The sequence below is a fragment of the Dermacentor andersoni genome, chromosome 4, assembly GCF_023375885.2.
Source record: "Dermacentor andersoni chromosome 4, qqDerAnde1_hic_scaffold, whole genome shotgun sequence".
NCBI classification, from domain to species: Eukaryota; Metazoa; Arthropoda; class Arachnida; order Ixodida; family Ixodidae; genus Dermacentor; species Dermacentor andersoni.
In genome coordinates, this window is record NC_092817.1 from 144,981,388 (window position 1) to 144,999,820 (window position 18,433).

At 43.4% G+C, this 18,433-nt stretch overlaps 1 protein-coding gene across 1 annotated transcript in view; it reads left to right on the forward strand.

Moving 5' to 3' along the window:
* Window positions 1-18,433, forward strand: part of LOC126537869 (MAM and LDL-receptor class A domain-containing protein 1-like) — a 255,308-nt gene that overhangs the window by 72,830 nt on the left and 164,045 nt on the right. Inside the window, exons 7-12 of the mRNA XM_050184966.3 lie at window positions 1,917-2,020; window positions 9,452-9,548; window positions 11,022-11,177; window positions 13,480-13,625; window positions 17,397-17,513; window positions 18,228-18,351. Of these exons, the coding sequence (XP_050040923.2) occupies window positions 1,917-2,020; window positions 9,452-9,548; window positions 11,022-11,177; window positions 13,480-13,625; window positions 17,397-17,513; window positions 18,228-18,351 (744 nt within the window). The remainder of the gene's footprint in view (window positions 1-1,916; window positions 2,021-9,451; window positions 9,549-11,021; window positions 11,178-13,479; window positions 13,626-17,396; window positions 17,514-18,227; window positions 18,352-18,433) is intronic.

Genomic DNA, 18,433 nt, shown 5'->3' on the forward strand with positions numbered 1-18,433 from the left:
TGCTCCTTCCATGTTCCACGCAAAAACGCAATGTCAAAATATTGCCAAGGAAAGATAGTGTTCAAGTTTGTGCCAAACGACACCTAGAGGGCGCCAACAACATGCTGAAAAAGCAGAAAAACAGGGTCAAATCCATGCGCGAGTCTACGCTGCTTTTGACACCGTAAAACGCCAATCTTCCAAAAATGGAACATTCACGCAAAACTCTAAAAACGGAAAACTGGAGTGTCTTTATTATTTTTTTTTGCCCAGTAATACCTAACTATATGCCGATAGTTTAGTTCTGCTTTGCTCATTGCAATGTTAAATTTTTCCTGCGATATAATTCAACAAACGTATGGCGCTGAAGGAACGCAAAATATGCCTGCCTGTGAGCATTTATCCAAAGCTACTAAATAGGTTGATAATAAACATTAAAACCGCTGTATTTTCTACAAGTATTGGTGAGTATGCGAAAACAAAAAGAAAAGAACTGTGATAGATGGGAAAGGAAATATCATCTGCAAACTCAAGGTAGTTGAGATATTCGCCGTTGATCCCTACTACCAAGCCTTACCAGTTTAATAGCTTGAATACTTCTTCCAAGCATGCAGTGATCGAATAGCATTGAAGAGATTGTGTCTCCTAGTCTGACTCGTTTATTTGTAGGTATCTTTCTACTTTTTTGTGGAGAATTAAGGTAGCGGTGGAAACTCGTAGATATTTTACAAGATATTTAAATAAGCCTCCTGTACTCCTTGATTACGTGATGCCGCTATGACTGCTGGTATCTCTACTGAATCAAATGCATTTTCGTGATATATACGATGCATGTAGAGAGGCTGATTGTAATCTGCAGATATCTTGATTATTTGATTGATGACATAAATGTGATTCATTGTAAAGTATTCCTTTCTGAAGCCCGCCTGTTCTCTTCGTTGACTGAAGTCAAGTGTGGCCCTTATTCTATTGGAAATTATCTTGGTGAACATTTTACACAGTACTACAAGTAAGCTAATGGGCCAATAAATTTTCAGTCCTTTAACGTCTCCCTTTTTGCGAATTAGTACAGTGTTAGCATTATTCCAGTTCTCCGGGACCCTTGAAGTCGTGAGACATTTCGTATAACATGCCACGAGGTTTTCAAGCATATCTCGTCTATCTTTCATTAGGTCGACTGTTATTCCCTCTTCTCCTGCCACTTTTCCTAGCTTTATGTCTTGCAAGGCCCTTCTAACTTCATCGTTAGTTATAGAAGGAGCCTCTGTAACCCGTTCATTACTACTACGAATGGAGGTATCGTGGCCTCTCTACGTACAGTACAGGTCAGTATATCATTTTACCGCTGCTTTTACTATATGTTCAAAATTATTGATATTACCCTCCGTATCTTTCAGTGCATACATATTGGCTGGTCCTATGCCAAGCTTTATTCTCAGGGATTTCATGCTGCGCCCATTTTTTTGCTGCTTCCTCAGTCATTCTTACGTTATAATTTGGAATATCCCTTATTTTCTCCTTGTTGATCCGTTTTGACAATTACGCAAATTCTATGTGATCTTTTGAGTCGTACACTTTCATTCTTTGTTGTTTCTTTATTAGGTCCTTTGTTACTTTGGAGAACTTACCTACTGATTGATTGGTGTGTTACCTCCCACTTCAATTGCTGCTTCTGAAGCCAACCTAGTTACGGTTTCATTGATTATCTGTATGTTATCTTCATCTGCATATTTGTTTACAATTACCAGCCTGAATTCACCTGCTTTTACCCTTACTACGTCTAGTTGGTCTGTTACTTCTTCACCAATTTTCAACATTCCAACTTCAAATTGTGCTGTGTGCCAGACCTCACTAACCTATGATCACTTTACTTTAATCTATCTAGTACTCCTACATCCTGCCCTATGCTAATAGTCATTATCTTTTTTATATTTCAGGAACAGGGAAGAACAAGACTATTTGGCAGCGATCATCGAAGGGAATTATCCGAGACACCTGGACCGCAGTGGACGTGGCTTTCAAGCATACACAAAAATTTACCGTGAGTGCGCTCTCTTAAAAACGGCCGGAAAAGTTTTGTTCCTCGCCAATGTATCTTAACCACATTGTTTTGGTTGATAGTTTGTTGCGGGGCTACTTTTTAGTGACCCAATGCAGTAAACTCCTGCAGCAACTTCTTTGTACATGTACCGATTCGAAGATTTGGTTGCGCTAAATTTCAGCGATTTAGCAACATCTGCCAAGTAAAGGGGGCTTGCCTTCACATCCTGGGGCCATAGTCAAAAACACAAGTTAGTCATTCATTCCCTCCGTCAGAAGACTCCGCTAAAGTGCCACCGAAATATGTGACTTACATGAATACGCTTAGACTATTGTACGGGCTGTTTTCTTAGCTCCGATCCACCCGTATGGCCTGAAAGTTCCATGCGCCCAACCACCCGAGCCAGGCAAGATGGTTTGAAACCTGACCCGTAGGTGTTAGCCAGTCCCGATCGACCTCTATTCGGTTTGGCGCACAGAGATTCTTTGCTAAAGACCGATTTGACTCTATCAAGCTTTTTGCAGGGACTGTTGCTGAAAATGATCAGGTAAAGAAAATAAACAAATACATAATCTGGGTCGTCTAGCTAATGCGTTAATGTGCGCTATAAACGTCCGTCCTGCATTTGCCACACAATTATGCAGCAATTAATAGCAAAACCATGTGTTGTCTATCTATTGTACATGCCGCTAGCCAATTCATCTCACTCTTGAATTTCGAAGAACCAATATTTATCAATGCTTGTATATGATTGAATAAAGGTGGTAGGAATCAAAATGCGATGTTATGTTTGCTATCCGAATTCTGTGGCATACATTGCCATAAGAAGCTTTTCAGGCTCCATTTATTATGAAGAAGAAACACGCAAGCTCATGTGGCGAACTTGATATCACATGAAACAAGGGACCCTTACCTATCTATCTGCCTTTATTTTTGTAATCAATGTTTCTGACAGGAATTTTAGGTGTCAATTGTTCGCAATACGGATGTATTCTGGCTCTCTCTATGTTTGTGTAAACACACGGAGTGTTAAGGACATTACAGGCCCAGCGTAGACAACGCAAGTGCTTCTTTTTCTGCATAAAGCTAGGATGTCATACTTCTTCATTTACGCTATTTCCCTCCAAATTGACGTCTCGCTAGAAGAATAGGTATCAGGCAATAAGCATGAGGGCCTTGTTTCACGTACCGGAACTTCGTAAAAAGAAGCGTTGAAAGAATCAATTTTTTTGTGCTTTGGTAAATTTTTAGATCCCCTTTCACTGCGTTGTAAGATTTTACAGCATCCACGTAGGCTTGAACCATTTACGTAAGAAGACTTGAATTTTGTAATTAAAATATGTTGGATTATTATGTGATAAATCACAGCACACTGTTTACCTCACTTGCACAAGGAATAAAGAAAAATATTGAGAACAAGTTTCGAGTTGCACTATCGCTTAGCGCACAACATAGGTTCTGGATGAATAATCACGAAATTTGCTGCTTGGGCAATAAACTATTTCAGTGCCAACATTGCTCTTCTTTAAATATTTTGATGGTAGTTGAAATGACGAAAAGTAGGGGATAGCAAGGCAGCACATTTTTTACTGCTGCAAGAACACTGATACTTTTCGTTCATAAACAAAATCTTGCCTTCTGCTGTCACAAAATATTACTAGCTGCATTTAAATGAGATTCTTTAAGACTAGAATGAGCAATCAAACACAGTCTAGTAAATGTTTTTCAGCGTTCCTTCCAGTATTTTAGCGAGCGTCCCATCTCTAACGGCAGTGCATTGCAAATGTTTAACTTGGTTCGTTCTTTCCGATATCAGACTAGCGCTGCTGACCGTACCCTTGTCTTGTGTGTTCTGTTTCTTGCCCGTGTATCCACAATGAATCGAAATTGTCATCTTGTTCCAACTCTCTGACTACTTGCCCTTCTAGAAATTCGCACTTCTCTGACAAAACCCGTGCCGGCTAATGCATTTCCTCATTGTGTTTGCCGACTGCATGATATACATTAATTTTTATTGCTTATGTGTCTCACTATCGCCTGCGTCGCGTTCATAATCATCATGATCATCAATAGCAGCAGCAGCACCACCAGCAGCCTGTTTTATGTCCACTGCAGGACGAAGGCCTCTCCCGGCGATCTCCAATTATCCCTGTCCTGCGCCAACCGATGCCAACAGGTGCCCGCGAACTTCCTAATTTCATCGCCCCACCTAGTCTTCTGCTGTCCTCAACTGCGTTTTCCTTCTCTTGGTACCCATTCCGTAACCCTAATGGTCCAACGGTTATCTAACGGCGCATTACATGACCTGCCCCACTCCATTTTTTTCTCTTCATGTCGATTGGAACATCGTCTATAGCTGTTTGCTCTCTGATCCAAACCGCTCTCTTTCTGTCTCTTAACATTATGCCTAGCAATCTTCGTTCCACCGCTCACTGCGTGGTCCTTAACTTGCTCTCAAGCTTGTTGGTCAGCCTACAAGTCTCTGCCCCATACGTCAGCACTGATGAAGTGCACTGATTGTACACCTTCCTTTTCAATGATAATGGTAAGCTTCCAGTCAGGGGCTGACAACGTCTGCCGTATCCGATCCAGCCCATTTTTATTCTTTTATGAATCTCCTTCTCATGATCAGGGTTTCGGGTGATTAATTGACCTAGGTAAACGTACTCCTTCACAGACTTTAGAGGCTGACTGACGATCTTGAACTCTTTTCACCCTCGCCCGGCTACTCATCATTATCTTTGTCTTCTGGATATTAATCTTCAACACCACTCTTACACTCTCTCTGTTGAGGTCCTCAATCATTTGTTGTATCTCGTTTGCATTGTTGCTGAATAAAACAATATCATCGGCAAACCGAAGGTTGCTGAGATATTCGCCATCTATCCTTACTCCTAAGCCTTCCCGGTTTAATAGGTGGAATACTTTGCACAAGTGAAAAGTTGTTTTTACTCTGTCCAACTCATGAGGACGGCATTATAGTCGTTCACGCCTGTGTGAATGTTTCAGGTTAGGAAAGATGCTGTCCTAGCAAAAATTCTAATACAAAACCCAATAGCATATCAGCTTGGTAACATTAATTCAATCTGTTAGGCCTATTAATGTATTAGTCTCATAAATATATTGGTGTATTGGTCTATTACTCTAATAGTTCTACGCGTGTATAAGAATAATAGGTCTATTAGTCTATTGGTGTGAAATAACATGTTACTATGCCCAAGATACAGAACGAAAAACAGGTAGAATTGCATAAATTCCTAACAGCATTTATCAGCTCAGCATGTATTTTTACGCATCACTTTTTCGAGATCTTCATCAGATTAGCCATCTTGATTGTTACTGCGTTTAGTCAAGTTTGACCAGAGGACGTATTTTTGAGGAAGTGGTTAAAAAATCTGGGCACAAAAATACAAGCATATAGAAATGTGAAAAAGTAGGAGTGCTATATTTCGACCACTAAAGCTTAAGCTGGCAATATTTGCTTCCAAATTGGAATAATCTGGCTCCGCAATTACCAAATTAATTTTAGGTGAAAGCGTGATATGTTAGCTCAGAATTTTTACCATATTGAAGAATGACGCCACCCGACAGGACAAAAGAAACTGAAAGCACACAAAATCAACAGAAGATGTCATTGTTACGTGGAAACTGTAGGCAGAAATGGAACAACTCTAGAAAGGAACGTTGCACTGCATTGAAGGAAACAGGCATGTCCTCACTGCAATGTACACAGCAATTCCACTGATGACATTGCACTGAACTACGTCCATCGTTGGTGGGGTAAGAAAAGAAAACAACTTTGTACTGTACTAGAAGCATAAATGAGTAGAATAAATACCTCCAAATTGTAAAATTCCCGCCGGGGAAAGCAGTGCACATCGGTGCACGCTTATGTATCTGCAAAGTCTCGAAGCACTGGGGCAAAAACAGTCGCCTAGCCATGTTTCATCCGCAGATGAAACTATCCAAATATACTATTGGATGAATAAGATTGCGCAGGCTAACACCACCGGTGCCTTAAAAACACATCGTTAACTCACTCACAAACACGCACACTTTGCCTCGACATGGCAGCCGCCAATGCAAACGTTCTGTGCGCTACTATGGCTGACTACGACTGCAGTTTTATGTCCTTCCTGCCCGCCGTTTACGCTTCTCTGCGATACAGCTCTTTGGGGTCAATAAATATTACGGCATTTTATATGCGGCAACAGATTAATAATTTACGTTTTAAATTTAACATTACTTCATGCACACTCCAAATGAAAGTACAGGACTACCGAAACTCAGCGGCAAACAAATGGGGTTGTTGCTATTGCCCCATCGTTCGTAAGCTCACCAGGCAACGCCATCGCGCACCGGGGCTCCGTCTTGCAGAATACCGCTGGCTCTTTTTTTTGTTTGTTTGGGAGTATTCGCTGTGCTACGAACACTAGCTGTTTCCTCAACGACTCATCGCACAAGGTTGAACAGAAGCCTAGTTAGGCAACGCCGTCAGTGAATAAAAATAAACGCCGCATTCGTGTATGTTCCTGAGAAAAAGGAGCCCTTTTCACTTGCTTAGTGCGCTGAAAGTAATGCTGGCGTGCGAACTAAGTTTGCTGCACGTTTGTACAGCAAAATAATTGAAGATTCAGCGAATAATTAGAAACAAGTCTCCATCCAAACAAGTGGTCCCTTAATCCTACTTTTTGTCGACTTTCACCGTCGCATTAAACAAGCAGCAAACAGGAGTAGTGGAATTCAGCAGTCTAAACTGCCTAACAGACCAACAGCAATCTGTATAAAGATAACAGGACTTAGTGTGATAGAGAAACTAGCAGGCACGCAGCACTGTTTGTATACGACTAATAAGTCCCATACCTGTACGCAGGGCCCGTTGGTCTTAAATCAGCACAACTAAAGGAATTTGTTATTTATTTTTATTTATTTACAAATACCTCACAGGCTCCGTGCAGGAGTATTATGTGAGGGGGACTAGACAATAATTTTTAACAGGAACTCGAAAACAAATATTGGTACATTACAAAACCTATACAGCTAACGCAAAACTGCAATAGACAACCACAACCTACCATTAGAATATTTTGCTAGGGTGCTGTTGGAGCCGAAAAAAAAAAATTAGACCATTGTCTTTCTTACATCACGAACCTAGGTGAGGTGGATATCAAGGGCGCTGCTCCGATATTGAATTATTTTTCGGTATCACACAATCTCTACCAGATTCGCAGCGATTATACATAGTTAAATGTTAGGACCTGCAAACAGCACTGGAGAAATATAAGCCATATTTCCATTCGTTTGGTTCTGTCTCATTGAAATCGATTTCACATAAATTAGCGAAATTGTACAACGCTGTCTTCGCATAAGAGAAACGAAGAATATGAGCTTTGTAAACTTCAATGAGGATGCCAATATATTTTTATAGCCAGGTATTATTGTAGTTAGCTATTTCCCGCACAGAACATTTGCATACATAGGTTAGCGACAGCTTATTTACATACAAATAAAAATAGTACAGGGCAAGAACTGTATAGCAAGTTTTTGAACTACGTAAGGTTTTTGTTACCTTTGTGTATGCTTCAGAGTGCAACCCCGCGGACGCCTTGTGCACTTACACGCCACCTCTGCATGATTTTTTACATGCACAAGGCTCACGTGCAAGCATGTGCCGAGGCCTACATGCCTCCGAGAGGAGTTGTGCGCTATGCTTTGAGGTTTTCGTTCACCCGAAGCAAAATTTGGAATATCAATCGTGGGCTTGTCTTGCTTGTTCAATGTGATACTGCTCGAGCGTCACGCTACAGATGGGCAACAACGAAGCAGACCGACATGAAGTTTGAAATTTGATAATTTTTCTATACTGTGTGACAAATTGGCGATGGGGCGCCAAAACTGCGATATTAAGAAATACCGATAGGCATATAGAAGAAAGTCAAATCCTTATTATACAAAACGACCGATTCTGGCAAAGTAAGAAAATGCTTTACTCGCTATCCATAAATCAGTGATGTCAATTACAAGCTTTTTTATGCCATGAGTATTGCGTCACAGCGGAAACTCTGACAGGAGACGTTGTTATCCTTGTGTCTTTGTAGCGAAAATTTCCTAATCGCGTCAATCGCTGAGACACAGGATTCGAATGTCTTCGCTGTCAAACACAGTTTGTTTCGAAGAGACACAACATTTAATTTGTTAATGGAGTGGTATGTACTCACAATGACACATGCTAAGCTCGTAACCCAACACTAGGTCTTTAATAATAATAGCCGACAATAACTGGTAAAGAGAGTTCTACAATGTTGTTTTCTTGTGGCGGCCATGAAAGCTGGTGAGAGCCGACGAGGGCATTTGGCGGCGTAGTCGGTACCAAATGTCAATCAGAGAACAGTTATCAACGGAATAGACGCTGTAGAGCCCATAAGCAGCCTTATGATGTGGCTACTAGGGAAATATAGACAGCATGATTGCTCCGTCACTAATGAGCTGTCACTAGCAGCAAGGAACGCATCCATAGCAGGCTATCGGAACACGCAGCCAGAAGCTGGCATCGGCAGAGCCAAACAGTATGCGGGAACATGCGTCGAAACTGGGATATAGCGAGTCATTGGAAAAGGCTGGGGTATGGTGATGGAATTTCACCGGATGGAATCAAACATTCGCATAGCCTTAGGTTAGATTTTGAGGCAGCTGCAAAGCAGAGGCTTTGGAATTCTGAAGGCTGTGATAACAACCTTATGCATCGTCATCTGCATGCATATGAGTTACTCGGATTGGCGTACATCTGCTGAAGATTTTTCTTTGTGAGTTTTCGGCGGCGGCGGCTGCACTCGGACGCACGCGCAGTGTTTTAAGAATTTCGTGTTCTAATAGTTTATTGCACTTTAACGAAACTTCTCAGAATTATTACGGAGCATCCGATGATAGGCTGTTTACCTAAATATGGAGTTGGCGTGTATAAACGTTTCAGTAATTTCATTTATTCTTTCTTAGCCTTTCCCGGGGTTGAAAATCAGGTTGTGCGCGTTATCGCGGTCCTGCACCTATCTCATTCTTACAACTGGTTTTCAGGCATCGTGAAAACGTATAGCAATAAATAAATGCTCAACAATTTTGTGAAACCGACTAAATTTCATAGTTTTCTCATTCTGTGTTACATAATGAACGCTTTTACAAATGGACTTTACGTACGATGTCGTTAAGGCAAGCCTTCCATGCAGGCTTTGATACTTTTAAGCCTCTCGTAGACCAAATTAGAGTGAAAGGGCTTCGAAGAACGCATTGTTAACAAGTTGTTTTCACAATGACAGGGTCTCTATTTCCGTGCGAAGCTGCGCCTTATCTAAATCGTCTGCATGTGTCTATGATGTACTGAGCTTGAAATAACGTTCCGAATTCTCGAAAATTTCATGCTAAATATATCACGCGCAGATGACATTCACGTGCAGCCTGTTCCCAGACAAGTCCGTCCCAAAGCCTGCCTGCGCGATAGATGCCATCGAGCTTGACGACTGTGCGGGAACAAAAGGTAAGGTCAAAATGACAGGCCTGAAATTACACCATCGCTGACATTTATCGGAACACCGCAGTGGTGTTTGCGTACCGACTTGTAGCAATAGTGGGGATTATTCTTAGGTGCAGGTGGCAATGTGTGCCTTGTGTAGCCGTGTTGCACTGAAGTTATTTTAGCCGCACATTTGAAGGTAACCTAAAGCGAAACAACAGACAATTTTAGTCCTGGTAGAGCATTCATTGAAAACCTTGGTTTCGTTCATTGAGCAGGAAGTTGTTGATTACTAGTGGAGAAAGGGTGGTGAAACTTACGCACTTCAACTTCTCCAAGCAACGGCTGTGGCGACAGGTCAGTGCAACGTCCTGAATATAAAACTCGCATTTCGTTAGTCCTGGAGCAGGAATCATCAAAATGCGATATTATGACCTTCTTCAACAAGACGCTTGGCCAGACCAGAGCAGAAACTTTAAAAATCCAGCACGCTGCTGCTGGTTGGTGTGGGAGCTTTAAGACGGCGTCCACTCTCATCTTTCATTGTTAGCGTGTTTTAAGCGTTTCACGCTCCCTGTCACAGTAAAATCGGCCTTCTTGCAATTTGGTTAGCGTAATTTACTACTACAGCTTACCGTGGCGCTCGCGTTTAGCGTTCCTCTCTGCCTGCTCAATGCGAACAGTACAATAGCCTGGATTTCCTATCCGTTGCTTTTGAAAGGTTGCATTCTGATTGGTCTTGTATTGATGCTTCCTTTGTGTCGCAATGCTTGTGATTTCACAGGCTGATTTGGTTTACGCACTTGCGATTGCCATGACACCGCAGAAGAAAAGTCAGTCTTCCAATGCTAGATCAACCACGTGCATGGTGATGTGTAGTTCACGGCGCAGTTGTTTGCATCTTTTATCACAAGTTGGGCATTATTCTTACCCTCATTGCTGATTACGACTGCGCATATTCAGTTTCTTCTCCTAAAACATTAGTGGCTTCAATAAGTGAGTAAGCGTTAGCGCTGTTAGAGTCTTCGTGTTATTAATTGTGAATCTTGAATGAGTTGCATATGGAAACTAACTAGACCCGGGTTTGTTATCAAGCAAGGAAGTGTCCGCAGCATGTGAGTTTTAGTGACTTCTAAAGCACGTTGTTAAATTTGTTTGCCTTTGAATATTTGTCTGGTCACCCGGCAATATATAGCCATTTGAAGTGTAGGCAGTGGTTGCGACTAGGAGAGAAACGCGGCTTTACTTCAATAGCTGTCTCTTTATTACCGAAACGCTCAAAATCATGCGAAGAAATACAAGCCTGGTCGTAGGAATGAAAGCGCGCGAAAACTCTCCGCAAAGGCTTTTTTTAAATTGCATGCAAGTCCTCGTATACCTATTTACTTAACGCGCGCATGCTGCTGTCGCATTGTCATACACCGAAATGCACCCGCCACTGTCATGTAAAGCGCTTATACTTCACTCAAACGTTAACGTTTTACCTCCATTCGTCAGCGCCCCTACTCAGGAAGTGCGACTTCGAAGATGGCTGGTGCGCATGGAAAAACAACAACACGTCGAACAACGATCTCGCCTGGATGCTAGGGGGAGAAAATCTGAAAACCACGCTCCTCAGGCCAAGCCACGACCACACCTACGGAAATAAAACTGGTAATCACTATTGCCAAGCTGTTGCCAAGGGAGGACAACAGCTTATTCTTAGCGCAATTATGTACTTGCCTGATTATTGGTCAGAGGAAATCCGTAAGACGATGGAAGCATCTCTTATTGTACGTATCTGGAGGAAAGTGAGGTTGCTACATTGATGACTTGAGGAAGGTTGTGTGTGTGTGTGTGCGACAGTGTGGAATTGCATTTGCCCACCCATCTACTGAACTACAAGCAGAAAAACGATGATTGCATATGAAAGCTGAAGCAGAACGCAGCTTAAGGCACTCGTGGCCTATATATACTCATATTCTACGCGCCATGTCGTAACTATAACGGCAAAAGTAATTAGCTATAGCTCCCAACCCCAATAATCTCATGGATTAATCTCATAGCCATGTCGCTTAATTATTTCCCGTTTTACGACCACATGTTACTTCGAGGCCTTCATTGGCGCTTCTAACAGTCTAATTATCGAAATTAGCGCACTGCTGCCAGCCCTCGGATACATTATTGTGTGCGGGAAAACGGCAAGTTAAACCACGGACACAGATAAAAGAAAAATTTAAGCCAGAAGAGGACATGTATTTATGATTTTATTACGCTTCAATTTACTAGTGCGGAACAGCTCTTCCAATGGATTGACAAAGACATCCTTGGCCAGGATGGCCTCATAATGTCACTTTGGTTGGACAGTGTAACATTGTCGTGCAAAGGCGAATTCTAAAGAAAAAAAAATTCCATGTAGTTCATAGAAGTGCTCTACTAAGCAAAAAGAGAAATCTCTGAAATATGCATCGCCATTTGCATCAATTTACTTCTGTAGAAATTGACAGTCATCAGATGCTCGCAATGTTCAAGTTGTTCAACCACCTGTAGGTAAAACATTGCTCGGCAAAAAGCATGTACTGCATTACGCTTTGTATTTGGCTCCGCGAATAAAATTTCTTTCTTCCGGGCGCATGTTGATGCTCAATTAAATGAGAAACATTCATGGGCAATTGAACTACCAGACTGTAAAACTGTAAAGAAAAATTTATGGTGGTTCTATGCTTTGAGCTTTGGATTCGCCTTTGCAGGCATCATGCGATCAATTTAAAAGCAGTCTGCCAGTGGCTATGCATGTCGACTGTAGCATGCGGAATCTCATATTGCAACTCATGGTCATTTAACAACTTCATCAAATCTCGACGCAGCTTTACCAACTTATCATATACAGCAAATGTGCGATAGTCAGTAACAAGCAAGTCCTTCACGAAAGGCTGAGATGTTGAATATTACCGTGACCCGACTGCATTGAAGGCGATGCGAAGGAGTCGCGTGGTTTACCTCGATAAGTTTCTATCACAGATGAAGCGCTGGCACTCCGAATGAACCAGAAAATCTAGGCATGAAAGCGCGAACGGCAATATCAGGCAGTGACTTCAAGATCAGAGACGCTGTCAAGTTTTTTACCCTTTGAGACCCACAGCACCCAAATGTGTAGCATAAAATTGTGTAATTTGTAGTTTCTCATGTTGATTGCTGTAGCACAAGTGTCTATTTTAGAGGCTGCGCTGAAGTAAAATAATACCACTGTTCGGAGAAAAAAAAAACTGTCATAAACGTAATTAAACCATTATTACAAATAAATTGTATGAATTGCTGCAATCGCAATCCGACAATCATTGTAGTTGTTAGTAATAGTCGGCAATTGCTCCCATTCTTGCAAACATCTCTACAGCTCATGGAGAGAACATAATCCCTTCGTATATAACAACCATGCCAGCCGATAGTAAATATACCCGACATGACAACGAGCAGCAATGCCGCTCGCTTTATACTGCCGCAACATGCCCCATCTGAATTGTCCACGCACTTGTTTTTACAACAACAGTTCTGGTGTATTCATTGTTCAACGTGTAAGTCGTTAGATTAGAGTCGCTCGCTGACTTTGAAGGTGGCCATATAGAGTGCCGTTCTGATTTTTGAGAATTAATGTGCTCTTTTTTACCGGGAATAAAGTGATACCCCTGAGTGAAGCGGAATATATATTCAAAACGAAACTGAACACTCATTATGCGTCGAAGTCTACGGAAACACGATCTTGCGGCAATTAGTGCGTGTTCTGAAGCCTAATAATATCAAGCCGTTGCTTCGTACGCATATTCCATGCCATTTTCCCGCTGATGCCTAGCATTGCAACTGCAGACTGCAACACCCTGTTCCATGCGTCCACGTCTAGCTTCATTTTCACAGTGACAATGCGTAATGCATTTCCTACTCTGATGATAAAGTTAAACTGAAACCTTTCTTATATTTTCAGGGTCATATCTGTTCCTCAGCAATTTCGAGAGGAACACAGGTGATCAAGCCGATCTTATCGGTGAGGTCCTTTTCACATCCAGCTTGATTACGCAATGCGTCGAGTTTTGGTACGATATCAACGGAGACAAGGACACAATTCTGGAGGTGAGGGTGCTGTATCAGTGACATCAGATTTTGTGCGTTATGCATCAAAACAGAAACGAATGGCTTGCTCAATCACACCAGCTCAATTGAAATACATTGAAATACTTTGCGGATAGAGGGTACATTCGATGGTCCGCAGCCATCGTTATTCCTAAAAAACAATGCAGCGTGTGTGACGGGGATCACCGCTCCTGTAAGGCGCGATGACGAGCGGCTACGAGCAATGCTCTATGTGAGGCTCCCTTGGGTGTTGTCCCCGCTTTCGTTTGTGGCACGATTTCACCTCGACGAAGGGCCCGCTCTTGCGGTTGGTGGGACGAAAGCGAGCGAAGAAAACACGGACTGTTGCGGCGACGATGGATACGATGTGGCGTCAGAGTAGCGTGCGTCGTCTGCATGAAAGCATAGCATTGCATGAGCTACATTCGGTGCGCTGTCAATCGCGCCCAGGCGTCACCAACGCACTGCCTCTCGCGATCTCCCGATCAGCGAGGCAGCCGCGCCACACTTCGCTCCGTTTGCAGTGTGCCGCGCGAGACAGATTGTGCGTGCCAGCTGCGCTACTCACAGCGTTCTCTTCCTATAGCATAAACCATGTACCCATGTAGTCGTGATAAAATTATTGACACGCGACATGAAAATACTAATAGAGCTGCACTCAAATTTCGCATTAGGGATTATCGTAATCGTCGGTGAATTTCTTTCGCTTTCCATCGCACCCGTTCATAAGAGACAAAGAAAGCAGCTGTTTAAAAAAAGCGCAGAATTTTCGAGCGTGTATACAACTGCATACACGCTACACTGCATACAGAAGACAGTCAGAAATCACGGAGATATACAAGTTATTTACTTTACGTATTACACGACCTAGCCGCCTCCAGTCCTTTACATCATCTTCCCATAAAATACCATCTAATTCCGTCTGATTCCTCATTCATCGTGGTGGCTATAGTCTCTCAACATTGTCACTATTGTTTTAGCGGTATCTGTAACACTGCTCTCGAAGATTCATTCATGGCGCCACTACAACCCACGGTTGTTGGTCATTGTTTCAATATTTCCCTTATATTTTTCTTGTCTGTTACAACATTAAATCAACGTGCATATAAAAACTCCCTGACGATTACGCTACTAGGTAATGCGATCTTCAGCGCAGCTTTATACGTGTTTTCATTTCGCATCTCAATATTTTGTGTTATGATATACAGGTACGCGGTATATATTAGGAAGAGAACGCTGTGACTAGCGTCGATGGCGCAAACAATTTTGTCTTGTGCGGTACAGTGCAAACGGAGCGAAATCTGGCGTGACTGCCTCGCTAATCGGGGGATCGCGAGAGGCAGCGCGTGGGTGACACGTGGGCGCGATTCACAGGAGCCGCCGCTGAGAGACCTCTGCTTATTCAGAACTTTGTTTTCACGAAGACGACGCGCATTACTCTGGCGCCATATCGTAGCCATCGTCGCCGCACAGCCCGTCTTGCGCGTCACTACGCTTTTCTTCTTGCGCTTTCGTTACACCAACCACGAAAGCGGCCCTTCGTTGCGGGGAAATCGTGCCACCAGTATCAGAGGCGACAACACCCAAGGAAACGTCACATCGGGTCTTAAAGCTGTTTCACATGGTGCGATTTTCACTCAGCGACAAAGCGAATTCCGTCGCTCAGCGACCACCGCGACCTCTTGGGCCCTTCGCGACTCTGCTACAACAAGTTCGTCGCGCCGTCACTGAGTGGCAGCGATTGGCGTGATGTGCGAGGGGCAATGTGTGACGAAACAAAGCGCCGTAAAAATAGGTGCTTTCCTGTTTTACCACGTGTTGGTAGCTTTGTGGAGCAAAGTCGCGGCTACTTTTAGTTATGTTTTAATAGGGCGTACCCATCAGAGCCTGCGGCTTAGGAGCTTCATAAACATTGTGTTTCTTCCGCTTACACAATTCGTTTAAAAGGAGAAACTGCACGCTATCCAGCTCGGGAGCAGACGCTTCCTCAACATAAGGCACGTTCTCACTTGATCCCCACCGTCGTCAACCTCTTCATCGCTAAAAGTTGTGCCAGCTGCTTGTACATGCGCACTCAATAGTAGCTCGTTCTTCTGCAAAAGCAAATACTCCTCCAGGAAAAATGTGGTGGCTTCCATAGAAACAACGAAACTAGAGTGTAACTAAACGGAACCACTCAACCGACATCGCACAAGCCGCGCGCTCATACTCGCGGTGTTGTTCAGCGTCTCACTCACCGCATCTGCAAGCTGTCGTAACGTCTCAACGCTTTTAAACATTAAAAATGCTGTACTCATTTTATTATCGAAAAATAATAAGAAAATTAGAATATCTGGCTAGTTTTCATGTTGTTTGTATTTGACGACACAGGCATGGATATTTCTTGAGCAGGGAGCAACCTTGCGCATCGCTGGGACGGAAATCGCGCTGCTGCCAACGCATGTGAAAGCTGTCAGTGAAAATCGCACTGCGACATGCGCGGCAGAACGATTTTTTTTCGCCCCAATCGCGCCATCTGAAACAACCTTTACTCGTAGCCACTCACCATCGCCCCTTGAAGCAGCAGTGATACCAGTCACACCCGATGATAACGCGGACTGACCAAAGCAGCTGACGCCGCAGACGAGCATAGCCCTCCCTACCTTACGCCCCCGGCCCCTCCACCCTTGAAATCGCAGATGAGATCGTCCGTGCGGTTGCGAAAGCCATGGTCACCGGCAATCCAGCGCATGAACTGGCCGTCTACCCTGCGCTCCTCCTCCGCTTTCCGCCTCATGCTTTCACTGTAGTCTCCTCTGACACTAACCTCCTCGCTCTGTCGTTCACGTGCCGCTGCGGTCCGCGTTCGGTTTCATCTTTCGCTATGCACGTTCACATGGTTACGAGGTACGAATCTGAGGCACGCCGACACTGAACACAGGAACGGACTCCTAAAAGCTGCGCTCTAAAGAAAAATAAAACACACATGAAAATTACTCTACTGCCACGTACGTTGTGCGTGCATCAGTGACGTCATGTTCGCATCAAGTCTGCGAAAGACTTGAGTTTTTTTTTTTTTAATTTGTGTAATTTTTCAACTTACGGGGAACATTCGTTGTGTAGTTGCGGTAATTGTGTAGTTACACCTGCACATACGTATTTTCAGGCTCCCAGTTCTAAAAACATCTTCACTCTTTAAGCAGTGTACACTATGTCTGCTCAAAGTGTCTTGTGCGTAATCCCCATTCCTTATCTGCAGCAAATGTTTGAATATCGAGTCAATTTGGCAGTCTCCGTGGGCGCCAAGCAAACTCACAGACGTAGCACATGCGGCATCGAGACTAATGATCCGTGTAAATCAGGCACCACTGCTCTGTTTGAAGCTCGGACATGCTGTTGAGAAAAGGGCGCCCAAACTTGCTGTGCGAAACGAACGTTAACGAAGAACGAGAGCTCAAACAAAAAGATTATAGGGTTTTACGTATTAAAGCAACGATTTGATTATAAGACACGCCCTAGTGGGCGACTCCGGAATAACTTGGATCACCAGGGGTGCTTTAACGCTCGCCGAAATCTAAGTACAGGAATGTTTTCGCATTTCGCAATCTAACGTGGGGTTCACGAAAATGTTAGCTCGTTGGGCCGAGCTAGCGTCGAGGTGAGTTTGATCAGCCCGCTTTGCAAGATGCATGGTCGCGCTTTGACAGCTCGACTTCTCACTCGACCTACTCCGGTCGTGTTTCATGCAAATGATGATCTTGTCCTAATAAAACGTGCTGTTGTTTCACTTAGGTGCTGACCGTCAATCCAACCAGTAAGTCGTACGAAGCCCAACCTCTGTGGAAGCAGAAAGGTGCCGACCGAAGCGCCTGGCAGATGGGACGAGTCGCTGCGGCTCAGTACAGCCGGGTACGACACTTGCATTCATAGCACTCAACGCAGGGTATACGGGCTAATCGGGCAATGCTTGCCTCTACGCTTCCCTGCTACTTTCTTTCTTCAGAAGTAACCTGGCTTGTGAGAAATGCGGTGGTCATGCGTGTGCGCGTATGCGCATGTTAAACTGGGCTACCTGGTTTTCCTTGTACGGTCCTCTTTTCGTGCACCTGCTTCTATGTTTATGTAATGCGAATCCACACATCACGCGACAGGCATGGTACCAATCGCTATTGTCGCTGTCTCAGCTTTTGATTTATGTGGTTCGGTGAACAATAAAAGTTTTTCCTAATCTCAACATGAAGTTCGGTGCATTAGTTCGAGTGAGCGTCAGCGTTGTGATGCCATAACAGTCTTGTGTTGTTGGTTTTCTCGATTTTCGAAATGTTATGCTATTTTACAATAACGTCCATAGTAACTTCGTAAACAATTGGAGTCATTTTTACACATGCATGTAATTTATGAGCATTTTGATTGCAATATTGCAACAAAACAGCGAGAAATTTTTTTTTAATAGAATAAGACATTTTAGTGCTCTGTAGTGGCTTGTCTGATTTTGTGATGTGGTGAGCACTGAACAGAAGCACTAATTCAGTATGACCCGTTAACAACTTCTTTATCGCAGCAGTTAACCAACACTGAAAAATGTGGCAAATCACCGTCCTATGTCTTGTCATCCTGTTCCAGCTCATCTTTCGTGGAGCCGTTGGACCATCGCTGGAGCCAATGTACATCGCGCTTGACGACATCAGCGTCAGTGACAACGATCGGTGCGAGACGCTGCCCCAAGGAGCCGGCCACTTAGACGCAGGTGATATTTCCACGACTGACGTTGGTATCGTACGCTTTGCACCGTGTACACCAATTTCATTTTCGTTCTTATATTACAGCGT